The 22,733-nt window shown below is 46.7% G+C and overlaps 1 protein-coding gene across 1 annotated transcript; it reads left to right on the plus strand.

Moving 5' to 3' along the window:
• Positions 1–6: 6 nt before the first annotated feature.
• Positions 7–22,294, plus strand: LOC117444618 (thyroid hormone receptor alpha). The gene is made up of 6 exons (XM_034080063.1): positions 7–67; positions 8,012–8,159; positions 12,324–12,529; positions 18,075–18,221; positions 19,773–20,031; positions 20,523–22,294. The coding sequence occupies exons 2-6, from the start codon at positions 8,147–8,149 to the stop codon at positions 20,771–20,773; spliced, it is 876 nt and encodes a 291-aa protein (XP_033935954.1). The 5' UTR covers positions 7–67; positions 8,012–8,146; the 3' UTR covers positions 20,774–22,294.
• The last annotated feature ends 439 nt before the right edge of the window (positions 22,295–22,733 follow it).

Consider the following 22,733-nt stretch of genomic DNA (forward strand, 5'->3'; position numbering starts at 1 on the left):
CTGCGTGGTGTGTGGAGACAAGGCCACGGGCTACCACTACCGCTGCATCACCTGCGAGGGCTGCAAGGTACCTGAACGCCTCACCGCCTGTTATCAGAGGCAGCTAGTGTCCCTGAACGCCTCACCGCCTGTTATCAGAGGCAGCTAGTGTCCCTGAACGCCTCACCGCCTGTTATCAGAGGCAGCTAGTGTCCCTGAACGCCTCACCGCCTGTTATCAGAGGCAGCTAGTGTCCCTGAACGCCTCACCGCCTGTTATCAGAGGCAGCTAGTGTCCCTGAACGCCTCACCGCCTGTTATCAGAGCCAGCTAGTGTCCCTGAACGCCTCACCGCCTGTTATCAGAGGCAGCTAGTGTCCCTGAACGCCTCACCGCCTGTTATCAGAGGCAGCTAGTGTCCCTGAACGCCTCACCGCCTGTTATCAGAGCCAGCTAGTGTCCCTGAACGCCTCACCGCCTGTTATCAGAGCCAGCTAGTGTCCCTGAACGCCTCACAGCCTGTTATCAGAGGCAGCTAGTGTCCCTGAACGCCTCACAGCCTGTTATCAGAGCCAGCTAGTGTCCCTGAACGCCTCACAGCCTGTTATCAGAGGCAGCTAGTGTCCCTGAACGCCTCACCGCCTGTTATCAGAGGCAGCTAGTGTCCCTGAACGCCTCACAGCCTGTTATCAGAGCCAGCTAGTGTCCCTGAATGCCTCACAGCCTGTTATCAGAGGCAGCTAGTGTCCCTGAACGCCTCACCGCCTGTTATCAGAGGCAGCTAGTGTCCCTGAACGCCTCACAGCCTGTTATCAGAGCCAGCTGGTGTCCCTGAACGCCTCACAGCCTGTTATCAGAGCCAGCTGGTGTCCCTGAACGCCTCACAGCCTGTTATCAGAGGCAGCTAGTGTCCCTGAACGCCTCACAGCCTGTTATCAGAGCCAGCTAGTGTCCCTGAATGCCTCACAGCCTGTTATCAGAGGCAGCTAGTGTCCCTGAACGCCTCACCGCCTGTTATCAGAGGCAGCTAGTGTCCCTGAACGCCTCACAGCCTGTTATCAGAGCCAGCTAGTGTCCCTGAACGCCTCACAGCCTGTTATCAGAGGCAGCTAGTGTCCCTGAACGCCTCACAGCCTGTTATCAGAGCCAGCTAGTGTCCCTGAACGCCTCACAGCCTGTTATCAGAGCCAGCTAGTGTCCCTGAACACCTCACCGCCTGTTATCAGAGCCAGCTAGTGTCCCTGAACGCCTCACAGCCTGTTATCAGATCCAGCTGGTGTCCCTGAACGCCTCACAGCCTGTTATCAGAGGCAGCTAGTGTCCCTGAACGCCTCACAGCCTGTTATCAGAGGCAGCTAGTGTCCCTGAACGCCTCACAGCCTGTTATCAGAGCCAGCTGGTGTCCCTGAACGCCTCACAGCCTGTTATCAGAGCCAGCTGGTGTCCCTGAACGCCTCACAGCCTGTTATCAGAGGCAGCTAGTGTCCCTGAACGCCTCACAGCCTGTTATCAGAGCCAGCTAGTGTCCCTGAACGCCTCACAGCCTGTTATCAGAGGCAGCTAGTGTCCCTGAACGCCTCACCGCCTGTTATCAGAGGCAGCTAGTGTCCCTGAACGCCTCACAGCCTGTTATCAGAGCCAGCTAGTGTCCCTGAACGCCTCACCGCCTGTTATCAGAGGCAGCTAGTGTCCCTGAACGCCTCACAGCCTGTTATCAGAGCCAGCTGGTGTCCCTGAACGCCTCACAGCCTGTTATCAGAGGCAGCTAGTGTCCCTGAACGCCTCACAGCCTGTTATCAGAGCCAGCTAGTGTCCCTGAACGCCTCACAGCCTGTTATCAGAGCCAGCTAGTGTCCCTGAACGCCTCACCGCCTGTTATCAGAGCCAGCTAGTGTCCCTGAACGCCTCACAGCCTGTTATCAGATCCAGCTGGTGTCCCTGAACGCCTCACAGCCTGTTATCAGAGGCAGCTAGTGTCCCTGAACGCCTCACAGCCTGTTATCAGAGGCAGCTAGTGTCCCTGAACGCCTCACAGCCTGTTATCAGAGCCAGCTAGTGTCCCTGAACGCCTCACAGCCTGTTATCAGATCCAGCTGGTGCCCCTGAACGCCTCACCGCCTGTTATCAGAGCCAGCTAGTGTCCCTGAACGCCTCACAGCCTGTTATCAGAGGCAGCTAGTGTCCCTGAACGCCTCACAGCCTGTTATCAGAGCCAGCTAGTGCCCCTGAACGCCTCACCGCCTGTTATCAGAGCCAGCTAGTGTCCCTGAACGCCTCACCGCCTGTTATCAGAGGCAGCTAGTGTCCCTGAACGCCTCACAGCCTGTTATCAGAGGCAGCTAGTGTCCCTGAACGCCTCACAGCCTGTTATCAGAGCCAGCTGGTGCCCCTGAACGCCTCACAGCCTCTTATCAGATCCAGATCAATCCAGAATTACCCGTCGGCCTTTACACAACTCTGACGGGGGGGGGGGGGCAGTTCACATGCGCCGTGTTTGTTCTAATCTGTCAAGATGACGGACTGCTTTCAGATTTGTCCGGAGAATATTGGGTGAACGCGACCTCTGGCCAGGAGTCAGCTGCCCGAGGCTTCCTGTCGTCTCTCGTTCGCGTCTCGCATCATTTTCATGGTTCAATTAACCAATTAAAGGCTCCCACAAAAGCCCTTTGCGGTCAGTTACACTTGGATTACGTCCTCGTCTCCTTTGACACCTTGAATACCAGGAACAGAGTCGATGTCGACGCCGAGCTTCAATAATGGCTTGATGGTACGCGTGTATAAAATGCAGAATACAAAACGGGACGACGAGAGGCTCGTTCTTCGAAGCTCGGCCTCCCGTTGGAAATGAGGCGCGCTGAAATCCTTAGTCACCTCCACGAGAGTCGAGAGCCTTCACTTATCTCTAGATGAGTGTGTCATTGCTCGGATATGCCTTCGGAGAGACCTCACGAGACAGGAGACGCGTTCAATCCACTTCTTTAACATTTATTTGCTGTATTTTATTTGAGGTTATCAAAGTCAAGTCATATGCTTGTCCACGCAGAAAGATTAAATACTGTTTCCCGAGGTCTAAAACACTCACACCTCGAAATGCAAGAACTCTCAATCATGTACAAAAAAAAGATGAAGTGCAAACGAGGGCTTAATACTAGGGATGTCCCGATCACCTTTTTTTGCTCCCGATCCGATTCCGATCATTAGATTTTTGACAATCTGCCGATACCGATTTTTCCCGATCCGATCTTTATGCAATGCATTAAGATAAAGAAAAGGTCACAGATAACGGCTGGTCATCCAACGCGATGAGTTCAGCTATCTTGGCTGTTATCTTCGTGGCCTTGTCTCTGTTCTGGGGCAGTTTCTCTTTCCTTTTGAAAGCCTCTGAAAGTGTCGGTTGTTTCCGTGCCGTTACCCGAGTGGCCGCTGTGTACTCGCCGTGTTGTTGTTGGTGTTTGTTTCTCAGGTGGCGTATTAGATTGGTCGTGTTGAACGTAGCTCTGTTCTTTCCACCACCTTGCAAACATTGCATCTGGCTGTTACACTGCCTTCGCTTTCAATTTCATAATACTTCCAAACTCCTGACATTTTCTCTGTCCTCCCGAGTCACCAGCTGAACGTAGCCTCTCGTTAGCTTGCTGCTGCTATGAGACACTGCGCCCACTCTGTTGCTTTGAGAGGAATGAGCAGGTCTGAAAACAAGCCCAAAGAAAGCAACACATACATGATGTTGTGTAATTTTAAACCAAAGCTAAGGCTTCAGGATGACTTTAAGACGTGGACATGCTCATTTTTGTTTTGTAACATTAAATAAAATAAAAATATTTTATAAAAAAATAAAATAAATAAATAATCCCGATCCCCGATTTTTTTCTCCCGATTCCGATCTTTTGAAAATCACGTGATCGGCTCCGATCCCCGATCACGTGATCGGATCGGGACATCTCTATTCAATATGCTTTATTTACCCGGTAAAACGTCTCATTGAGATTTAGCATTAACAAGGACGATAAAGACAAGTATTTACTCCGAATGTAACTATACAAATAACCTTAAAAGCTAACAAACTGAAACACTTAAGACAATGAGTAAATGGAAAAGTGTATTATATTGAAAGTGCAGAAAGCAGTCGAGAGTTGAGCGTGAACTGGCTCTCAGTGTTGATACAGACGGACCAAGAGGTCGTGATTAGCTTTAATGAAATGCATCGTGCTTTCGGGGACAAAGCGGCGTATCAAAAGCTTTGTTCCCGAGTTCTCGCTTTAGGAACCGGCATCTGAATGAAGTCTCGGGAGGTCAGACTTCCCAAGACGTTTCAAATATGAGAGGGAACCAGCCCAAGGAGAGATTTAAATATACTTATTACATGGCTTAGTTGAATACTCGATTCTGATTGGTCAATTCAGAACACGATTTATTGACCGTTGTTAAGGACGCTCACATCTGTACAAAGAAGTCCGTTCGATTGAACTGTTTGTTTTTCTAACTGACGAGACAAGAGCGACAAGAAAGCAGCGGAGAAGTAACGGGGCAGAAACCCTCCTTGTTACGCAGCGGTCCAGACGTAGACATCAGACGGCGACACATATTCAGTGAGCGGTTCCTCTGGCATCAGGGCGGGATATCTAGATACTCTCCAAGGTCTGACATCATGAAGTGTGCGACTTTTAAAGCAAGGAGCGATGTTTTCAAATCTGTAAATCAAAAAGCTCCTCAAAAGCGCCATCGAAGCAGTTCCTGCCGTTGCTACGTTAGTTCAAACGGTAACAACGGACTACTTTTCTTAGCGGATGCGTGTCAATTTAAATCAATACATAAAACTCTTTTTTAAATCAATAAAATCATTTTCTAAATCCATAAAAGCATTTCAATTAATATTGGGAGTCATGTCGTTACTTTGTTGAGAATGTGGCCGTGTGATAAGCGGATTATAACCTTCATGCCGATCCAGATCCCTCCGCCTCCTGATCGGCCTGTCGCTGTTCTTCATCCCTTACGTATGAAACCCACCTGCAGTGGAAAGAAGTGCTGCTCCAACAACAAGTTACACAATAATGAAAACAAGCTGTTTCCACCTGAAACAAGTCCAAAGATCTTCCAATAGAACAAGTGAACATCAGCCTGGTGAGAGAACTTGAATACGACGGGGTGTTTGGATAAATCACATCTTGTCATCAGCTGGAGAACTCGTGCTGTGTTACAATGTGAGCAGCAAACGCTCAAAGGCGTTCTGTTTTCTGATGTTCGTGATTTCCTAATAAATAGGAGATACAACTCAAAGTAAGATGTTCTGACTGAACACGATGATGCGTTGTCTTACTTCTTATATCAGGAGTAGAGACATAGTCTGACTGGATATTAGAAAAATATACTGGGTAAGATTTGGAGCAGGGGTGGGGAACCTCCGGCCCGGAGAGCACCAGAACGCCACTCCAGCACTTCAGAAATTGCAGTACCGATAAGTCCGTACACATGCCGCAGTTTCTGCGTGTCTGTGTCTTCAGCTGAAATCCCAGTGGCGATCTGTCACACTGACAGTCAATAACTGTGTTGTTATTAGCATCTGGTTAGCTAGCTATGCTAACGAATATAAGAAGCTTTTTCTCCAGCCAGTGAGGTAAAGGCACATCTTTATATGATCATTACAGTTATAAAAAAATAAGAGAATAAAGTAAACAGGTATAAAATACTATATGACAGTAAAAACAAGTTGTTATTAATAAAATAATACAGTTTGAAAGGAGAGTGATTTGTAAAATATCCATAAATTAAAATTAAATATTTATATTAAATCTGCTTACTGTTCTGTTTCATCTGGTGTTGATAGATGTATCCATAGATCTCTAATGTTGCTCTCAAAGTGCACCAGATTGATGCTTTTAACTTCAATATTTAAAAAAAAAAAAATCTTCCCGGGGGAGCATGCCCCCGGACCCCCCTAGAGGAGGTGAGGTCCCCCCTAGAGGAGGTTAGGTCCCCCCTAGAGGAGGTTAGGACCCCCCTAGAGGAGGTTAGGACCCCCCTAGAGGAGGTGAGGACCCCCCTAGAGGAGGTTAGGTCCCCCCTAGAGGAGGTGAGGTCCCCCCTAGAGGAGGTTAGGACCCCCCTAGAGGAGGTTAGGTCCCCCCTAGAGGAGGTTAGGTCCCCCCTAGAGGAGGTGAGGTCCCCCCTAGAGGAGGTTAGGACCCCCCCTAGAGGAGGTGAGGACCCCCCTAGAGGAGGTTAGGTCCCCCCTAGAGGAGGTGAGGACCCCCCTAGAGGAGGTTAGGACCCCCCTAGAGGAGGTTAGGTCCCCCCTAGAGGAGGTTAGGTCCCCCCTAGAGGAGGTTAGGACCCCCCTAGAGGAGGTGAGGACCCCCCTAGAGGAGGTTAGGTCCCCCCTAGAGGAGGTGAGGTCCCCCCTAGAGGAGGTTAGGACCCCCCTAGAGGAGGTTAGGACCCCCCTAGAGGAGGTTAGGTCCCCCCTAGAGGAGGTTAGGTCCCCCCTAGAGGAGGTTAGGACCCCCCTAGAGGAGGTTAGGTCCCCCCTAGAGGAGGTGAGGTCCCCCCTAGAGGAGGTTAGGACCCCCCTAGAGGAGGTGAGGACCCCCCTAGAGGAGGTTAGGTCCCCCCTAGAGGAGGTGAGGTCCCCCCTAGAGGAGGTTAGGTCCCCCCTAGAGGAGGTTAGGTCCCCCCTAGAGGAGGTTAGGTCCCCCCTAGAGGAGGTGAGGTCCCCCCTAGAGGAGGTTAGGACCCCCCTAGAGGAGGTGAGGACCCCCCTAGAGGAGGTTAGGTCCCCCCTAGAGGAGGTGAGGTCCCCCCTAGAGGAGGTTAGGACCCCCCTAGAGGAGGTTAGGTCCCCCCTAGAGGAGGTTAGGTCCCCCCTAGAGGAGGTTAGGACCCCCCTAGAGGAGGTGAGGACCCCCCTAGAGGAGGTTAGGTCCCCCCTAGAGGAGGTGAGGTCCCCCCTAGAGGAGGTTAGGACCCCCCTAGAGGAGGTTAGGTCCCCCCTAGAGGAGGTGAGGACCCCCCTAGAGGAGGTGAGGTCCCCCCTAGAGGAGGTTAGGACCCCCCTAGAGGAGGTTAGGTCCCCCCTAGAGGAGGTGAGGACCCCCCTACCCCCTAGAGGAGGTGAGGACCCCCCTAGAGGAGGTTAGGACCCCCCTAGAGGAGGTTAGGTCCCCCCTAGAGGAGGTTAGGTCCCCCCTAGAGGAGGTTAGGACCCCCCTAGAGGAGGTGAGGACCCCCCTAGAGGGTGTTAGGTCCCCCCTAGAGGAGGTGAGGTCCCCCCTAGAGGAGGTTAGGACCCCCCTAGAGGAGGTTAGGTCCCCCCTAGAGGAGGTTAGGTCCCCCCTAGAGGAGGTGAGGACCCCCCTAGAGGAGGTGAGGTCCCCCCTAGAGGAGGTTAGGACCCCCCTAGAGGAGGTTAGGTCCCCCCTAGAGGAGGTGAGGACCCCCCTACCCCCTAGAGGAGGTGAGGACCCCCCTAGAGGAGGTTAGGTCCCCCCTAGAGGAGGTGAGGACCCCCCTAGAGGAGGTTAGGTCCCCCCTAGAGGAGGTTAGGTCCCCCCTAGAGGAGGTGAGGACCCCCCCCCCACACTTAAATCATGTTCACATGGATAGGAAACTAAATACATTTGCACACATCTTGTGTCCATATCTTTCTGTGTTGGTGGTCACGCCACACCGTGCACGTGCATGCATGCCACACCGTGCACGTGCATGCATGCATGCGCGAGTCATGGTGAGATATCTGGATTGAGAGGTTGCTTTTTCTTTGCACAGAATTAAATGAATGGGCTGTGATTTTAGTTTTTTTAAGCAGAGGTCAATAACTTGTACGGCCCTCTGAGGATATTGTACAAATTGAAATGGCCCTTGAGAGGAAAAAGGTTCCCCACCCCTGCTTTAGAGTTTCGTGGTGAACGATATCCTGATCCAATCTGAATGCTTCTCCGTTCAGTTTTCTTCAGCTCCATTTATTTCCTTTATGTTTCTATAACTTCCTATGTCTCTGTTCTTCGTCGTTCTTCCTCCTCTTCCTCTCCTCTCTGCAGGGCTTCTTCCGCAGAACCATCCAGAAGAACCTGCACCCGGCCTACTCCTGTAAATATGAGGGCTGCTGTATCATCGACAAGATCACGCGCAACCAGTGCCAGCTGTGCCGCTTCAAGAAGTGCATCGCCGTGGGCATGGCCATGGACTGTGAGTCTCCCCGGTCATATGAGCAGGAGGTTGGGCTGTTGGAGCATCCAGAAGCAGCACGTGTACCAAGTTACGGACACGTCTGCCGTGAGATCCGTCAGAACGCTGAACATGTGTCATGTGAACAGAGATACAGGAGGTTAGGCCTTCAAAGAGCTCAGAGACTTGCTGTTGTTTCCACGCTACGGACACGTCTGTCAAACAAGGTGTTCTCACTTGAAATCAGTTCTTGAGTTAAGACGGATGTTTAGATAAATCAGATCTTGTAATTAGCTGTGGGACTGTGAGTATTGGTCATATATACAGAGACATATGGGGGTCAGGAGGTCAACAAAGCATCCAGAAGGAACTTTTGTTACGGACCGATCTGTCGTGAGATCTGTCAAAACGCCGAACATGTGTCATATGCAGAGTTACGGAGCGTCCACACTACAGCTTCGAAAATAGCTTGGAGCTGGGCGTGTCTGGAGCTTGGGGATTTTATTCAAGCAACACGGCCAACAACCAATCACATGAATCTCCCGCCCCCGACATACAAAGCAAAAACCCCCGGGATTTTATGGGAGCAATATTTATATATATATATAAATATATATATATATATATATAAATATATATATATATATATATATAAACTCCCCAAACAGGTGAAAACCTACCAGTTTCCCCCACTGTCTCTGCCACCTCCCTCCACGCTGGTTCCTCCGGTTTGTGTCCCGGTAGGTGAAGAGGGTCTGGTCATACTAAACCGGGTGGTTGCTACGCCGATAATTAGTTTCTCCTCCGACTTTTTTTGAAATATAGAAATGAACGGCGGGATATCTCTCCCAGCTTAGACGCGGTTTGATTGGCTACGGCTTCAGCTGTCAGATTTTCAGAAACGGGATTTGATTGGCTGGCGCTGGCTACTCCGGCGTCTCAGGCGACAGAAGTTGAACATTGTTCAACTTCTGACGCCGGAGACGGACCGCTCTGCTACCCACAATTCAGTTCGGCGAAAAAGCGAGGCTACGTGACGTCACCCCATTGAAAGTGAATGGGCAGATTGGAGTTTTCGACGCTGTAGTGTAGACGGGCCGTTAGGCCTTCAACGAGCTCAGAGAAGTACTCTTGTCTCCACGTTACGGAGCGATCTGTCGTGAGACGCTGCTCCAAAGCAAGGGACAAAGCAAACACTGTCTTGGTGAGACTTCTCGAGATGAGACGGACATTTAGATAAATCTCATCTTGTCAATCAGGAGAGACTTAGTTGGAGTTGATAACATTTGTATTGCCGTGTGTGCAGTAGTGTTTTTGGATATTAGACTCCATCATACTGTGATGAGGGGGAGGGGAAGCCGACTAAAGAGCCCCCCCCCCCCCCCCGGGTCGAGACACTGGGGGTGGTGGATACTAACCCGGAGTGATGAGGGTGCTTCTGGGCTGCCCTGCCCTGAACAGCTGGAGGGGGAGGAGGGTCAGTTCTCCTGAGCGATGCTGACGGGGAGAGAAGAGCAGATTTCAACGTCTTGCCCGGTGTGCTGATTGGCTGTGGGAAATGAGACGCAGCCGATTGGTTTAGCTGGGGTGACTTGCGCCTTTGCTAATTGAGAAAGGCGGCGAGTGCGTGAGGGAGACTGGGAACGCGTCTTCCTGAAAGACTTTCCGCTGAGCTTCATTTAGCTGGGAAACGGTTGAGCTATGTTTGACCGGGACGGGCTGGGACACGAAGGAAGCCAGGATGCTCAAAGGCTTCCTGTCTTCTGATGGGCTGATGTTCTGATAGCATGTCGCTTTGAGCATGTGAGAAGGCAGATGTTAGCATGTTAGCAGTTAGCTCAATCAGCGCTAATGAACTTTGATTCCTGGGATCCAGCAATGTTCATAAACGTCAAGTGGTCGAGATACGCTTCTAGAAAGAACATCCGTTTTCCAAAAGAACAAAAGATTGCATGGCTTTCATTTAATCACATTTAGATTATTATGTGTTTATATACTTACAGAGATAATTAGATTAGTGGGTACAATAACAACTAATGGAGAGCGGTGCAGGGAGGACGTGTTCGCCCGGCAGGAAGCTGCCGCTCCCTCGACTAAAGCGACGGGTCTCTCCAGAGGACTTAGGAAAAGGTCTTAGGAAAGGAACCTGTTTGATGAACGCACGTTGTGTTCAGGATAATCTCCACACGTCTACTTTCATAACGTTCCAATCATAACTCTAACGTCCAGAAGCTACATGCTAACGTGATGCTACAAAGGAGCTACAGCGAGTCCAGCCGCACGACTTCAACGTCTCGCCGACTTCAGATCCAGAGTCAGACACAGATTCTAGATGGAACGAGTTGAAGCGTTTGTTGGAACACTCTGCAGGAGGCAGGGACTGGCTTTCAAGCAGAAACTAACTCAGAGGAGTGTTCACGTGTTCGGCGTAATGACGTACGACGGCCTCCACGACTTCCATAGTCCTGTTCAGCCGCTCGGTAACAACCATCGTTTCTCAGACACGTCCACTCTGCTGATGGTTTAATGTCCTCGAACAAAACGTGATCCGTCTCTTCAACGCGTCTCGACCTCAGACCTTAGTTCAGATAGTTTCCTAACCCCTACGGAGAGATCCCATTGGCTCAGAGACCAGGGAACAGGAAGTGGAGAAATGCTGACTCACTTCCTGGTTGTAGGACTCGTCCCTGCAGCGCTCTATACCGCGTTAAGCGCCCCCTCAGACGACACATACACATACGGTAAACAAACATACAATACTTTACTTACCAGCTCGTCAGTAACCACGCGGCTGCAAAGATCTTCTCTTTTCAGTCATGACTAATCTGCAGATAAACCTTTTTCAAAGTGTACAAGTCTTAGTGCACGCAATCGTTGTGCAAAGTGGTGGTGGTTTCCAAAAGTGAAGTGTCTGACCAAAGGATGCATTGTCTAAAAACAAGAGCCTACATCTCGCTGCTTGCTGCTCCTCCAGTTACGAGGTCTTATATCGAGTCTAAAGTTCACTTGCTTAGATTTTGGGTTTTTGTCGCGTCGCACTTTTTAATCCTAACTGCGACTTTGAAAGGTTCGCGTGGGCGTGACCGTGCTATTAATACACACTCATCGGAGGCCTCTGAAGGAGTGCTGCTCATGTCAAAGCGACATCTTGTGCAGCAGGTATCACATTAGTGTGTATTGTGTGTGCTCACAGATGTACACACACACACACACACACACACACACACACACACACACACACACACACACACACACACACACACACACACACACACACACATGGTTGCCTATTTAGAGAGGGGGCCAACAGAGAACACACACATATAATCTCATTTCATGGTCAGGATGATATTAAATTAATTCAGCAGTACAGCTGCGCCTGAAAGGAAATGCTTTCCGATCACGGGACGGAACGAATGTCCAAATACAAAACACACAGCTTTTTATTAACTATAGAGTGTGTGTGTGTGTGTGTGTGTGTGTGTGTGTGTGTGTGTGTGTGTGTGTGTGTGTGTGTGTGTGTGTGTGTGTGTGTGTGTGTGTGTGTGTGTGTGTGTGTGTGTGTGTGTGTGTGTGTGTGTGTGTGTGTGTGTGTGTGTGTGTGTGTGTGTGTGTGTGTGTGTACATGCATTTAATGTAAAGCAACCTAATTGGTATGTCCTTGTAGCTGTCTGTAATTCCCTGCAGTGCAGTGTGTGAGTCTGAAGAAATTAATAAAGAAAGTTTTACAGAAATAAAATATGTTTGTGAAAAAAAAAAAAAAATGAAATAAATACAAAAGAAATGTCGAAGAGAGGGAAATGAAATAGGAAAGTAAAGAAAGAAGGGAATGACAGAAACATAAATACAAACATGTAAGAAAATATATCTTCTTAGTTCTAAGAATGTTGAATATCTATTTTTTTTATAAATCTGCTCTTTTGTTGTGAAATTCGGTGACACGGTTTTGTTTCTGCAGGAAATGTGAGGTTCAGGTGATTACATGTTAAATATAACGTGTGTCCTTAGGTAACAGTCAGCTGTCTTTCTTTACTGTGCAACACATCCCCCTCAGAGGGACGAGAGGCATTCTGAAGTTATAGGATCCAGGTCCTCCGATATCTCAACAGTCCTCCAGTCACGTGCATGATGGCACTTAGCTCGTAGCATGTAGCATTAACCCCGCTACGTCTCCCCTCCTCTCAGTGGTGCTGGACGACTCTAAGCGCGTGGCGAAGCGTCGTCTGATCGAGGAGAACCGTCAGAAGAGGAAGAGGGAGGAGATGGTCCGGACCCTTCAGACCCGGCCGGAGCCCGACTCCCCCGAGTGGGACCTGATCCGCATGGTGACGGAGGCGCACCGGCACACCAACGCCCAGGGGGCCGCATGGAAGCAGAAGCGCAAGTTCCTGGTGAGCGCTTCCGTTCAAAAATACCCGTTTGATATCTAAATAGTTATCACCGCAATAACCCGTGTTCCACCCATAGGAACCGGACCCAGTTCTACTCTTGGGAAAGTGATGGGGAACATCATTTAGATTGATTGACCACATTTCTGACAATTAACCCCCGTGTGTCAGAGATCTGAAAAGTGACATATATGTCACCTTGGGCAAGCATTATCATTATCATTACTTGTAAGTCGCTTTCATCCAAAGCGACTTACATACAGCAATGTGGGTGAAGCGTCTCAGGGATACATGCTGACTGCAATAATAATAATAATATATCAATTGTATATAGCGCTTTTCTGAACCCAAAGACGCTTTACATTTGGGAGGGAGGGGAGACAAACAAAACAAAGACAGAACCAAAAAGAAACAAAACACAACAGAAAAGCAGTCAGGAGGAAGTTGGTTGAGAGGGGGCGGGGCTTATGGATAGAGAGTTGAAGAGGTGGGTTTTGAGGCGGGACTGGAACAGGGGGAGGGACTCAGACTCACGGAGGTCTTGGGGGAGGGAGCTCCAGAGCTTCGGGGCTGCCACAGAGAAGGCTCTGTCCCCGAAGCTCCGGAGTTTGGCCTTGGGGATTGAAAGCAAACCGGCTGAGGAGGATCTGAGGGACCGGGGGGGTTGGTAGAGGGTGAGGAGGTCAGTGAGGTAGGGGGGGGCCAGATGGTGCAGTGGGACTCAAACTTGCTACCCCTTGATTCGATGTCCAGCACTCTAGCCACTGAGCCACAGCCGCCCATTATTACAATTCTTAAATGGCTTGAAGTGAGATTTCAGTTTGATATATCACCATCTTGTAATCTCATAGTATTGTGAAGCACCTTAAGATGACGTTGTTTTTGAAGCGTGCTATAGAAATGAAATGTGTTATTATTACTCAGAATAACTGGTTATCACCGGGGGGCCGCATGGAAGCAGAAGATTCCTTCCTGGTGAGATTTCAGTTTGAAAACACCCGTTTGATATAAAAATGTTTCTTAGAGCTCTTATAGGTTTTTGATCCGAGCCCGTTAACAGATTTGCTTTTAATCTAAGAATGCTCTAGAAACCTTCTCGGCATCCATACTCACACAGAGGCATTTAAACCTCTACAACTTCAAACTTCAAACCCTGGAACTTGCCTGAGAATCATCCCATTTGAACCTTATCTTCATTTCAACAGTGATCCAGTAATAGTTGTATGTTGAACTGGGTACAATGCAAACAGGAACTGCTAATAGCACAAACTTCAAATGGCGCCAATCCACCCACAAAATACAGTGTGAGCTCGACCCTCCAGAAAAACGAGATTCTGCGATCGCAGAATTTACCGCATAATCGGCAAAAGGCCGCAGATTTATCAAAAGGCCGCAGATTTATCAAAAGGCCGCAGAGTTATCAAAAGGCCGCAGATTTATCAAAAGGCCGCAGATTTATCAAAAGGCCGCAGAGTTATCAAAAGGCCGCAGAGTTATCAAAAGGCCGCAGATTTATCAAAAGGCCGCAGATTTATCAAAAGGCCGCAGATTTATCAAAAGGCCGCAGAGTTATCAAAAGGCCGCAGATTTATCAAAAGGCCGCAGAGTTATCAAAAGGCCGCAGATTTATCAAAAGGCCGCAGAGTTATCAAAAGGCCGCAGAGTTATCAAAAGGCCGCAGATTTATCAAAAGGCCGCAGAGTTATCAAAAGGCCGCAGATTTATCAAAAGGCCGCAGATTTATCAAAAGGCCGCAGAGTTATCAAAAGGCCGCAGATTTATCAAAAGGCCGCATAATCCCCGCATTATTCCACACAAAGTTGAGGGGAAAAAAAGTTAACTCGTTTTGACGTGATGATGATGATGATGATGATGATGATGATGATGATGATGATGATGATGATGATGATGATGATGATGATGATGATGATGATGATGATGATGATGATGATGATGATGATGATGATGATGATGACGACGACGACGCGACGTCATCAGCTCGCACATCACAGAAGGTAAACAACACCGTAGAGCAGGGGTGTCAAACTCAAGGCCCGGGGGCCAAATCCGGCCCGTGACTTCATTTCATGCGGCCCCACAAGAGCCTGCAAAGAATATAATATGTTTACTATACAGTTACATGCCACTTTACAGAAGCACGTTGCCCATAAACTACATGTCCCACAATGCATTTCAAGTTTGACTTTTCTTCTCAGAATCGGACTTTTTTTTCAAAATGTCAGTTATTTTATTTTGACTTTTTTTCCAGAATTTGGCTTTTCTTTTGAAATCATTTTGTGACATTCTCACTGAAGAGACTTAAGTTATTACCCTATCCGATAATAATCCAATGCAGACGGCAATAATGTAATATAATACATTCTTTTAAATATATTAAATATTTATATATGTATTTTTTGTATGTATATAAAACCGGCCCTTTGAGTGCGACCATGATGCTGATGTGGCCCGAGATGAAATTGAGTTCGACACCCCTGCCGTAGAGTGAACGTGTGGAGCTCACACGAGAGAGAAAACACCAAGATGAAAAAATCTAATCCATCTCATTTACCGACGAACATTTCTGCTAAAGACCGGGCAAAGCAGTTCCCCGATGTCTCGCACGAAAGTGGGGGGAAACTATTCTGCACCCCGTGCAACTGTGTGTTGGAGCATAAAAGAACATCGACGGTGACGACGCACTTTGATTCATTCAAACATTCAAACATGCTTTCTGCTGCTGCTACAAGAAAGCCAAACAACTCGCGTTCACCGAGGCATCGACCTCCAACACCCTTTAGAGGCTGCAAGGAACGAGATGAGAAGCCTACCAGACTGAAGCTGATCAGATAACGAGTAAATGAATGAAAACAGAATGAGGCGGAGAAGTGTGTGTGTGTGTGTGTGTGTGTGTGTGTGTGTGTGTGTGTGTGTGTGTGTGTGTGTGTGTGTGTGTGTGTGTGTGTGTGTGTGTGTGTGTGTGTGTGTGTGTGTGTGTGTGTGTGTGTGTGTGTGTGTGTGTGTGTGTGTGTGTGTGTGTGTGTGTGTGTGTGTGTGTGTGTGCCCAATATTTAAAAATATATATTTAGCATATTTCGCAACTTTGCGCATATTTCAGCGCATAAAATCACATAAACCCCCCCGCATGCTTAATCGCATGATCAAGGATTTTAGTCCGCGTTTTTCTGGAAGGTCTAGTAAGCTTTCAAAGACAGAAGAAAGAAAGAAAGAAACATATATTTGAAGATTCACTAGCCTTTGCTTTGAGGGCGGCCCAGAGTGTTTTCATTTGATCTACTGCATGGTCGTCCAGAAACAAGCAAGTGAACACATGAGGTACTTTCTGTGGTGCTAGTGATGCGTACAAAGGCACAGAGCACGTATCAAACCATAGTACTATTACAAAAGCTATTTCAAAAACGTTTTCAAGACGATTGTAACAAATAAAAAATAAGGACAATATTTACACAAAATATGAATATGTGAGAGTAAAATATAATCACATATGACAACTATTTTCAAAGTCAAGCGAGAAACTAAAGCCGTGGTATGTCAGATCGACAGAAGGCTCAACTCCTCGCTGGCTTTTGAGCTCTCGCCAAATGGACTCGACATAATCCATGAAAGCACAATGTAACATTTACCCAAGCAATATAATATATGTCATATTTTCATTAACAGCCGTCTGTTTAGGATCACGGCGTGTAATCCCTCACACTCTGTGAACCCGTCCTTCTGATTTGTAGTAATAACTTGCGGTACACACAGAAGTTCATTCCTGCTTTCATGTGCTGCTGCTCGTTAATCCCGAGTCCTCCACCCGCAGAACGCACATTTCCACTCCAACATGAAAGGCAACGACTTCGCTCCATTTTTCAAAAGAAACCGATTTGACAGCTCTGCCTTTCATCCGCGACTCAATCTGTGGCGATAATCCAGGGAGGCAGGAGCGCGAGCAGATGTCTCCACAGCTGATGGGGAACTTGAACAACGTTGAGATGGAAGTCATTATAGAAATGCAAAGGTCGAGGGGTGCGATTCTCGCTTGGGTCGCGAGAGGTCGAATCCCGGAAGAGTCCCCAATTTGTTCACAACCCGGCTTTAAGGCCAAGACAAAGAACCTCACATTGAGTGGGGGTGGATTTAAGTATTCATTTTCACTTAAAGGTCCCCTATCATCATCCTCTTCATCAGTATATCACAGGTCTCAGATATATCCAGAGCCTGTCTCTGATTGGCTGAAACACCAAACAGATCATTGCAGCATTACCCATAATGCTCTGTTTCAGCCCTGTTTCCAAAGTGCTGATTCTCTGTCTGTAGAGACACTACATACTGATATACACCTGAACAGCAGCAGGAGAGGACTCTTTAAAGTAGAGACACTACATTCTGATATACACCTGAACATCAGCAGGAGAGGACTCTTTAAAGTAGAGACATTACATACTGATATACACCTGAACATCAGCAGGAGAGGACTCTTTAAAGTAGAGACACTACATTCTGATATACACCTGAACATCAGCAGGAGAGGACTCTTTAAAGTAGAGACACTACTTACTGATATACACCTGAACATCAGCAGGAGAGGACTCTTTAAAGTAGAGACACTACATACTGATATACACCTGAACATCAGCAGGAGAGGACTCTTTAAAGTAGAGACACTACATACTGATATACACCTGAACATCAACAGGAGAGGACTCTTTAAAGTAGAGACACTACATACTGATATACACCTGAACATCAGCAAGAGAGGACTCTTTAAAGTAGAGACACTACATACTGATATACACCTGAACACCAGCAGGAGAGGACTCTTTAAAGTAGAGACGCTACATACTGATATACACCTGAACATCAGCAGGAGAGGACTCTTTAAAGTAGAGACACTACATACTTATATACACCTGAACATCAGCAGGAGAGGACTCTTTAAAGTAGAGACACTACATACTGATATACACCTGAACACCAGCAGGAGAGGACTCTTTAAAGTAGAGACACTACACACTGATAAACACCTGAACATCAGCAGGAGAGGACTCTTTAAAGTAGAGACACTACATACTTATATACACCTGAACATCAGCAGGAGAGGACTCTTTAAAGTAGAGACACTACACACTGATATACACCTGAGCATCAGCAGGAGAGGACTCTTTAAAGTAGAGACACTACATACTGATATACACCTGAACATCAGCAGGAGAGGACTCTTTAAAGTAGAGACGCTACATACTGATATACACCTGAACATCAGCAGGAGAGGACTCTTTAAAGTAGAGACACTACACACTGATATACACCTGAGCATCAGCAGGAGAGGACTCTTTAAAGTAGAGACGCTACACACTGATATACACCTGAACATCAGCAGGAGAGGACTCTTTAAAGTAGAGACACTACATACTGATATACACCTGAGCATCAGCAGGAGAGGACTCTTTAAAGTAGAGACACTACATACTGATATACACCTGAACATCAGGAACATCTGGCTGAATGTCTCCGGTAACCGTGTATGCTGTCTTGTTTCCAGTCGGATGATATCGGGCAGGGTCCCATCATTCCCACTTCAGACGGAGACAAGGTGGACCTGGAAGCCTTCAGCGAGTTTACGAAGATCATGACCCCCGCCATCACACGCGTGGTGGACTTCGCCAAGAAACTACCCATGTTCTCAGAGGTACGTGCTGCCGTGTCCAACATATCGTCTCATCCCCCGACTGCCTTCTGAACTGCATGTTGAGTCTTGTATGTGTTAACAGAGACGCATGTTAAGCATTTACACGTCAGGAGGGCAAAGGAAGTAAAAGGTGGATGAAGGACGAGGGCGTTAACGGTGTGACGGCGGGAAGGAGGAGCAGCTGTTCCTCTCATGACCACACAGAGCCTCTCTCTCTCTGAGGGGGAGCTGCTCTGCTTCCAGATCCACTTCACTTTATATTGACTTTCTTTATTACTTTATTAAATAGAACAAAAGACAAAGTAAAACCACTTTTTTGGGCCACACGGCCATCTGTAAACACACACACACACACACACACACACACATGTACAGTGTGTATCCCTGATAACGTGATATGCTGGTTAGCAAACAGCGGTCTGTTTTTACATCCGGCAACACAAGCAGGACGACATCGGCATTTATTTAGAAAATCCTCCAACGCTCGTTTGTTGGAAACCTCCGAGCAGAAAGAAAACAACATGGACATATTCATTGATTTCAGTTTGGACACTTTGGGGGCGGACGAAACTCATTTACAGTCAGACTGACGCATCACGTTAATTGAATTTTCTTTTTCAATTTGTTAAAGATTTTTGTTATTTTTAAAACGACTTTGTCAATATCTAAAAAATGACTCAATTATTTGAAAAAAAGGCTTAATATTTTTTAATTACCTTTTGAAAAATGTCTTATTTTCTGGAAACATATATTTTTTAATTGATTCAATATTTGAAAAACTCACCTTACTTTTAAAATGTATGATAACAAAAAGAAATTTTTTTGAAAAAGAAAATTACTGAAATCTTTAAATTTTTCTAAAATAACGAAATGTTTGAAAATACTTAATTATTGTAAAACAAGCTTATTTTTAAAAAATTGCTTATTTTTTGAAAAGTGACTTGTGTGCAAGACTTTGTTTTACATTCTGCTGCAACAAAAACATTTCCCAATTTGGGTTCAATAGAGAATATCTTATCTTATCTTATCCGAAAACCTTCCTTACTTTTCAAAAATAAGATCATCCATTTAAAAGAGGCAAACATCTGCTTACATTTACGACAGACTTCTTTCAAATGAAATATGCCGACCGGTTGATGTTCTTTCTGATGATGTGTTTCAGCCGTCCTGTGAGGGTCATCCCGCTGAAGGGCGGCTGCATGGAGATCATGTCTCTGAATATAAAGACTGTTATTAAATGTAATAATATCGATGTGTTTCAGCTGTCCTGTGAGGGTCATCCTGCTGAAGGGCGGCTGCATGGAGATCATGTCTCTGAATATAAAGACTGTTATTAAATGTAATAATATTGATGTGTTTCAGCTGTCCTGTGAGGACCAGATCATCCTGCTGAAGGGCGGCTGCATGGAGATCATGTCTCTGAATATAAAGACTGTTATTAAATGTAATAATATCGATGTGTTTCAGCTGTCCTGTGAGGACCAGATCATCCCGCTGAAGGGTGGCTGCATGGAGATCATGTCTCTGAATTTAAAGATTGATGTGTTTCAGCTGTCCTGTGAGGACCAGATCATCCTGCTGAAGGGCGGCTGTATGGAGATCATGTCTCTGCGCGCCGCCGTGCGCTACGACCCGGAGAGCGAGACGCTGACACTGAACGGAGAGATGGCGGTGAAGCGAGAGCAGCTGAAGAACGGAGGGCTGGGCGTGGTGTCGGACGCCATCTTTGATTTGGGCAAAAGCCTGGCTCAGTTCAACCTGGACGACTCGGAGGTGGCGCTGATGCAGGCCGTGCTGCTCATGAGCTCAGGTCAGGAAGGAGTTGTATATCCTTATAATGAGTTAGTATGTTCTGCATGTAGAGATGTCAATATGTATGAAACCAAAAAAAAATCTGAAAAGTCAGAATTTTGAGAAAAAAGTCAGAATTTTAAGATTTTCAGAGAAAAGTCAGAATTTACTAGAAAAAAATCTGAATTATGAGATTTTCTAAAAAAATATCAGAATTTTTCGAAAAACCCAGAATTCAAAGCGTGTTTTGAATCCTTACTTACATCCTTTCTTGCTTTTCAGATTTTCAGAAAATAGCTAGAATTCTGATATTTTCTGATAAAAGTCAGAATTTTACGATTTTTCTGAAAAAAGTCAGAATTTTAAGATTTTCTGAAAAAAGTCAGAATTTTAAGATTTTCTGAAAAACGTCAGAATTTCCATGAAAAACCCAGAATTCAAAGCGTGTTTGAACGCACTCATCCTAACTCGTTTTAAGGCAACTGTAATGTACCCTCCCTCCCCCCGCAGACCGCTCAGGACTCACCAACATAGAGAAGATCGAGCAGTGTCAGGAGGCGTACCTGCTGGCCTTCGAACACTACATCAACTACAGGAAGCACAACATTCCCCACTTCTGGCCCAAGCTTCTGATGAAGGTGACGGACCTTCGGATGATCGGAGCGTGCCACGCCAGCCGCTTCCTGCACATGAAGGTGGAGTGTCCCAACGAACTCTTCCCCCCTCTCTTCCTGGAGGTCTTCGAGGAACAGGAAGTGTGACTTTAGGAACGTTTCCACCACAACACCCCCTTTAAAAAGAACCCTAAACATGGAAGGAAATACATTTAAGGGGGGGTGAGCTGCGGTGAAAGAGCAACAGAAGTAGGACAAAAACTGGAATTGACCTTTTTTTTTTTTCAGTGGAAACGTACCTTGTGAACTTCGTTTTGTTGTCCTTTTTTTGTCACAAAACCCAGCACCTGCCACCAGCAAAATCACATCGACTTCACTTGAGCGAAATACACACCGACAGGTACACACACACAGTTAATAGAGTGGTGCAGGAATGAGTCCGATACTCCCTGGAATGAATCGGCATTTTCGCACTTCTCGTTCCCTCTACTTGGAAGTCAACGGTTTCCTGAATGTGTTATTGGTTCTCATCCTGATATAAGGTCTGTAGAAGCTGAAGAGATGTTTACTCTACGACACATATCAGTAAATACCCCTCTGGTGGATTTAAAAACGGAGGTGGCTAACAAGTGTCTAAATGAGACGACGATACGTCATCACGCCCAACATTAGCCGCCTTTAGCTTAGCATTTAGCTTAGCCTTTAGCTTAGCTTAAAAACGGCGGTTGCTAATAAGTGTCTAAATGAGACTTTAAAACGTCCTCATATTAGCCGTAAGCATCAGAGATTTTAGTAATCCCATTGGACCACAGGAGATGCTGCCTTCAGGGGAAATTGGACATCCCTGCACCACTCTATCATACGATTCCTAACACACTGCCAGGACCGTACAGTGCAGATATATGCAAACTCCAGCCTCCTCAGTTGTCTCCTGTTGCACCTGTGTGGACTAGCAGCTGCACTCTCGATAATGCAACCGCCCGTCTCCCACCTCAACCACAGCAAAGTGTTTTATCTCTGGGACCTGACCATCAACACTCCTTAATGGCGTCATCCATCTCCCCCAGTATGAGTCTACCTACCTCCCCCCCACACACTGACCTCCGTCTGGAACACATCCAACAGTCTTACCTCATGATGTAGTCAGATGTATTTCCACATGACTGAGTCTTCAGTTAATGCTGGTGTTAGGAGACGCGAGTGGGAACACTGGTATGAAGCCTTTATCTACAGTGGAGGGTTGGTCCTTTTGGTGGCAGCAGAGTCACACGGTCAACAAAATCCTATTAGCATCAAAACACTCGATTAAGAATGGACAGCGCCAACTATTTATGCTTTCATGACTGCAGGACACATTGAGATGCATCCTTATGTCGTACAACTGCAGACATATTGGTAAACTTCAGCATTTGAAGTGTTACATCATTTTTTTAGATTATTATCAATATGCTAACATGTAATTATACATTATCAGCCTTTTCAGAATAAAGTGCATTGTAGCTAAAGGCTAAGTATGAAGTGTTTCCACTGCTTTTATCGTACGGTATCACTTACTGTACTTAACAATATAGCTAGGTTACTTTATTTAAATGCTACATCTGCATCATGCTACTTAATAACACTAACAAATAATACATCAAATATATGAATATATATATTAACACAATACCTCTCCGCCTCAAACCTCCTTCATTACCTCACACTCATGAATATTACACACCGTTGTTTTTATTTTTATGGATTACCTCATGTGTTTAGTGTTGTCTTCTGATTGGTCCATCGCTGGCAGATAGTGATGTCGCTAAACTCTGCAAGCCCCTCCCCCCATTCACCTGTACCGACAGATTCTACCTCACCTGTCATCTCCGTGGAGCTGCCCTTCTGTCTGCGACACACACACACACACACACACGCACACACACACACACACACACACACACACACACACACACACACACACACACACACACACACACACACACACACACTCAGTGCACAGGTGGCCAATGTGGACCTGTTCTCGGGCCGTGTTTCTCCCAAATCAACCAACACGAGGGACCAACTTTTTTTTTTTTTTTTCTTTTTTTTTTAGGAATCTGCAATGACA

The sequence above is a fragment of the Pseudochaenichthys georgianus genome, unplaced genomic scaffold, assembly GCF_902827115.2.
Source record: "Pseudochaenichthys georgianus unplaced genomic scaffold, fPseGeo1.2 scaffold_856_arrow_ctg1, whole genome shotgun sequence".
NCBI lineage: Eukaryota > Metazoa > Chordata > Actinopteri > Perciformes > Channichthyidae > Pseudochaenichthys > Pseudochaenichthys georgianus.

What these genes read in the sequence shown, in the direction of transcription:
- LOC117444618 (XM_034080063.1), top strand. An exon ending in AGCAGAAGCGCAAGTTCCTG is followed by an intron (nt 12,530 to 18,074) that starts GTGAGCGCTTCC and finishes TCTTGTTTCCAG; the next exon opens with TCGGATGATATCGGGCAGGG. An exon ending in CGTGCTGCTCATGAGCTCAG is followed by an intron (nt 20,032 to 20,522) that starts GTCAGGAAGGAG and finishes CTCCCCCCGCAG; the next exon opens with ACCGCTCAGGACTCACCAAC.